Consider the following 5208-nt stretch of genomic DNA (forward strand, 5'->3'; position numbering starts at 1 on the left):
CATAAATAATCAGCAGTCCCCTAAATTGATAAATAACCTCGAATAAGTTAAGTTTTAAAATAAAAGTTTTGAGCATAAAAAAGCATCGAAATAGAGCTTGTTCACCAGAAATAAGAAAAAAAAACGTCTCACGGTTTCTTACACTGACCTCCACTGTCTGGAAGGCCTTTATTTTGAAGAGTCCACAATGCTTTTAATGGACTTAAAAATATAAAAATATAAACTGTCTAAAAAAATATAATAAAGCAATTTAAAAATACAGGACAAAACCATGCTTTAGGAAGTGATTATTGATTAAATACACAAAAATAATATGAAATTATTGATCATTATGATCAGCTGAGAGTTGACACGTATTTATCTTTATATACAAATATAGAAAATATATAAATGTATATTTCCTGATACGACATCTGAATCCTGAACAAAACTTTAAATTAAAATATTGTCACTAAAAATAAAATAAAACAGAGAGAGAGTGAGACTGATCACAGACCAGCCGCCAGCATCAGTACGTTTCACTGTAAAGACACAAAATATTTAAGAATAATTATTCATAAATTGTCGGCTGCCGTCTGGACGCTCTGACGTCCGTTTCTGACAAAAAAATAAAAACTAAACTAAGACGAAAACGACGGAGCCGTTAATGTGAAGTCCTCAGCTGCTGCAGTCTGTGTTTGAGCTCTCTGCTCCTCCTCCTCAGCGCCTCCTTCATGGCCAGCAGCCTCCTCTCCTCCTCTCTGATCTCACAGATGAACTCCGTCGCCTTTTTCAGGATCGACACTTTGGCCGCTCGGTCGTTGTCGGCCACCGCCGGGACTTGGTCCCTCAGAGCCGTGAAGCTCATCTTCAGCTCGGTCCTGCGCTGCCTCTCCAGCACGTTGTGAGTCCTGCGTTTGTCGTTGTTGTCCTCGCCGTCTGACCCGGGGCTGCAGCACCGCCGGCCGCCGCTGTGCCGCGGCGCCGGACAGCCGCCCTCAGGCTTCATGCGTTTCCCAGCAGGCTGCTGGGCGGCGTAGTTGTGCTGGTGGATGTTGATGTGAGAGCGTTTCAGGACCAACGGGGGAGCGTCTGCTCTGCTGCTGCCGCCTGACCGCCGCGACAGCTTTCGCCTGTCCACCGTCACCACGTCGATCTCCTCCTCCTCCTCCTCCTCCTCCTCCTCCTCCTCTTCTGGGGAAAGATACAGATTCTGGTGTAAGCTCTGGAGGTCTCTGCACCGCAGAGACAAAACTTTACTGTTGGTACGTTTGTTTTACGCACCTTATTGAATCTTTAAAGTCCGTGAAAAATGAATTCACAGATTTGTTTCGAAACAGATTCTAAATGCTGGAAACTGAAAATGTGTTACAAAGATCTTCACTATATAAAATATTACTCAGACTGTTTTTTCACCATTTTCCTGTTTAAAGAGTTTTCGGGAGGGCTATACTCAGCATAACCCCGCCCCCGACAATACAGCACTACAAAGACCAGAAGCATCATTAGCATAGTCCCGTGATTGGGGGCGTGTCCGCTGGAGGAGCGGAGGCCCCGCCCCCAGCGTCTCAGTTCAGAGAGTACCGAGTATTTTTTCAGGATTTTGAGACCCTTTTTTTTACAATCTTGGTGATTTTTTTTGGTCACTCAAATTTGGTCAGGTGTTTCACATCATCTTTCGGTGATGTATCACTTTAAACGGACTTTACCATGTTTATGTTTGCACTTTTTACTCACTTTGCACTGAAGCTGCTGTGCTGGATAAATAAAGTTTTATCTAATATCTGCTCGCAGTAATATCATTAAACTACTAATAACAATAATTGCAGCACTTTTGGTGTTTTTGAAGTTGCATCATTTACTGTCAGACATGTGTAGATGTAAAGCAGCTGTGTAAAACTTATAATGACATTTCTGTTTTACATCTCAGGTCTCATTTTTGCAGTTTTGTCCAAAATTCAGTGTGAAAACATCCCCGATTTATTTACCTTAAATCTACAAGAATTTAACTTTTCTTAACAGCCACGAGCAGTGCAACAAAAAAAGGCCCAAAACTGGAAGGAATTACTAAAATATTACAAAAAATACCTGAAAGTCGGGGGAAAAGGCCCTGAACAAAGTGCTAAAAAATACACAGATTTCCTTTTTTCTGTGTGCTCCTCACCTGATTCACTGTCACTGCTGCTGAGAGGCGGCGAGTCCAGCCTCAGTTCTGATGTCACCTCCTTCGCCGCTCCGTCCTCGCTCTTCACGGCGGTGCAGGGAAACACCACGGAGGGGTCGATGTAGTCGGCGGCTGCAGCGTGGAGGTCCTGCAGGTAGACGCCCGCCTGCTGGTCGGCCGCTCTGTCTGCGGTGGCGTTCGTGTTGCTGGTTGCGGAAGAGTCCCGGCGGGCCCGGAGCGAGGCCAGCCTCTCGGACACAACCTTCTCCAGCTTGGTGGCGGCGGCGAAGCTGCTGCTCCACATGCAGTCCTGGATGATGAAGGACTGGAGGAAGGCGGCGGAGGGGTTGCAGTCCTCGTCCAGCAGCTCAGACACCGCCTCCAGGTGTTCGGTGGCAGAGAGAGGGACGTCGGACAGGGAAGGCGTCCGGCTGGGGGACAGGGGGGGCGTGGGCAGCAGCTCAAACTTCTTCCAGATGTCCTCGCCGGGGCCTGGGAGGAGCTGGCTGCGACGAGGCAGGTAGAAGTCCTCCTCCTCGCCATCCAGGAAGAAGCAGGGCTGGACTGTGTCGTAGTCGTAATCGTAGGTTACGCTGGACATGGTCAACACCGGCGGCATGATGGCGGCCTGAAGAGACAAAACACGAGGTTACATGAAATGTCCTCAACACCTCGAGACGTCCTAAACTCTTAGAAACATCCTGAAATCAGAGAAACGTCCTGAGATCCTTGAAACGTCCTAAAAACTGACAAAAGTCTTAAGATCCTAAAGACGTCCTCAAATCCAACTAGCATGCTAAAATGACAGAAATGTCCTAAAATCCTGGGTCTGCTGTGATTGGCCCCTGGCCTCTGGCCTCCTGTCATTTTGCAAAAGTGGCCCCCAGGCAAAGAAAGCTTAGCATCCCTGACATAAAACAACCATGTCCAAAATAAGTTACTTTTTTGGTTTTTAGCTTTTGTCGTTTTAATTTCACCATTATTGTATAAAAATAGTGATTAAAAAGTTGATAGAAATACCAAAAAAAGTGGAATATTTTAGATTCGACCATTTAAGGATATGGAATGGACACTCTCCATAAAAAATAGTAATTTTATTCATAAAGCAGTGACTAAAAAAAGGGAAATTAAAATGTCTCACGTAATCTGACCTGTGAAAACTTCTGTGGTTTCAATGATGATTTTCACTGATTTCACTGATTTCACTGATTCCACTCAAGAATGAGGTTGTCTGATTGTCTTATCACTTTAAATTGTGACTCAAACGTCTTGTGTTTGTCGTCAGCAGGTGACTCTTAAAGTCGGTATGCATACGAGCCTCCAAAAAACGTTCACAAAGGGGTTACGTTGCCTTCAGAAAAAGAGATCATGTGTACTGGATGTTATTAACCCTTTGAAACCTGGAACAACACTTTTTCTTGTGCTGCCTTCACACACCTTTCACAAGTAATCTAAGATTTCCAAAAAGATTTCCAAAAATATTGGGGAAAAAAGAAAAATGCTGAGGAAAAAAATATTAGAATTATCATAGTTACAAATTTAAAACTATGTTACAAAATGATTATATTTTTTCAGGGCATTTCTGTGTTGTTCATTTGTAACTTTGGGATTTTCTTGTTCTTTTTATTTTTCTTGCTATTTTTTTTTTGATGATTTCTTCTTTTGCTGCTCACTGCATAAGCCAATGTTTTTGAAAGAAATGCCAAATTTCTCAGGTTAAAAAGGTTAAGTGAGGTTCTTGAAATGTCATGTGATTATGTTCAGGTGGGATTTGCTGTCAGTGTTCACCAGTCCCACATTCACACAAAACTCCGTTCAAAAAACTGTCGATTTAATTTTCTTTTCGCTGTGATTCGGGTTTAAAATACACGATATGACTCAAAGAGAAAGATTTTTGATCAACAGACGACAATCTAGAATTCGGCTTGTAAAAATGTCTCAATTTAAAATTGAACTCCTCAAAACTTTGTTTTTTGGTCACTAGATTTCTCTCCATGGTCCACATGGATGGAAACTTTAATAACAAACGAGTTCTTTTAGAGTTGTGTTCATTTTAATATCTGGTTCAGGTGTTACCGGGAGGCAGATTATAACCGTACAGGTGAGGGGCGGTGCTAAACTACCTGTCTTCAGTTATCACAGCCACCACATTAACTGCGAAATCTCTGTAAAACTTACTGAAGAGTCACGGCTACCTGAATAATGTAACCATTATTATATTACAGTACAGTACAAAACCTCATTACGGTAACGGTAAATTTAGAAATTCTTTCAATTACAAATAAAAGAAGACTCTGATATAAATATTTACCATCAATGTAGGACGATATTGACTTCGGCATGTAAATATACACCAAACAGCACACGCCATTGAAATCATCGGAGAGTTACAACACTGCTAAAACCCGCTGACAGGTGAGGTGCTGCAGGTACATCATCAACCTGTCTGCTGTCAAAACACGCAACTCTATTTAAATACTATGAAATCATAATTTTAGGGGACAAAGATCAAATGAGAGTATGTGACAAAGGTAAAATTAACTGAGAGGATAAATTCGGCGTATTTTTGTTGGACTAATTTGGTGTTAAATTCTCCAAAAACACCTGTCCACAGCAGAGACCGTTAGCTCACCGTTATGAGTAAACTTGGCGGATCAGACGTGAAAAACGAGTAAAATCCAAATGTTCCACTGAGTGAAGGTCAGTTCTTCAGTCCGCCTTTTATCCAAATATGAAAATTTAATCCTCCTTCAATCGATAACAGCGATCTGTAAAAAGACAGTGTTTGGTGTCCCGTTGGTGTCTCGTGCTGACTCCTCAGAGTGAATCACCGCAAACTGCTGCGCTCGAGACATTTAATACTTCGGCTCCTGCAGGGTTTTTTTCTTCATCCGCACACGTGACAATTTTCCCGCCAAACGGGTGCTACGCCCTGACGTATAACGGCTCGTGAGCGTCTTCTTGTCAGCAGGAAAAACACATAAACACTCGTTTTGTTAGCAAGAGTCGGTTTTATGGATATTTTGCGCGTAAACGCAGCAATAAGATGTAATAGAACTATTTTA

The 5208-nt window shown here is 42.6% G+C and overlaps 1 protein-coding gene across 1 annotated transcript; it reads right to left on the reverse strand.

Annotated features, from left to right (window-relative positions):
• Positions 1–134: 134 nt before the first annotated feature.
• Positions 135–4994, reverse strand: LOC121965585 (transcriptional regulator Myc-A-like). Its single transcript, XM_042515723.1, has 3 exons — positions 4776–4994; positions 2144–2771; positions 135–1173 (listed from the first exon to the last, which is right to left on the reverse strand). Exons 2-3 carry the CDS (start codon positions 2760–2762, stop codon positions 644–646), a joined length of 1149 nt encoding a protein of 382 aa, XP_042371657.1. The 5' UTR covers positions 2763–2771; positions 4776–4994; the 3' UTR covers positions 135–643.
• Between the last annotated feature and the right edge of the window lie 214 nt (positions 4995–5208).

The sequence above is a fragment of the Plectropomus leopardus genome, unplaced genomic scaffold, assembly GCF_008729295.1.
Source record: "Plectropomus leopardus isolate mb unplaced genomic scaffold, YSFRI_Pleo_2.0 unplaced_scaffold20734, whole genome shotgun sequence".
Classification (NCBI taxonomy): domain Eukaryota; kingdom Metazoa; phylum Chordata; class Actinopteri; order Perciformes; family Serranidae; genus Plectropomus; species Plectropomus leopardus.

Coding starts and splice junctions, on each gene's coding strand:
- LOC121965585 (XM_042515723.1), bottom strand. CDS start 2,762: ATGCCGCCGGTGTTGACCATGTCCAGCGTAACCTACGATTACGACTAC. Junction 1,174..2,143: donor CAGCAGTGACAGTGAATCAG/GTGAGGAGCACA, acceptor ATCTTTCCCCAG/AAGAGGAGGAGGAGGAGGAG.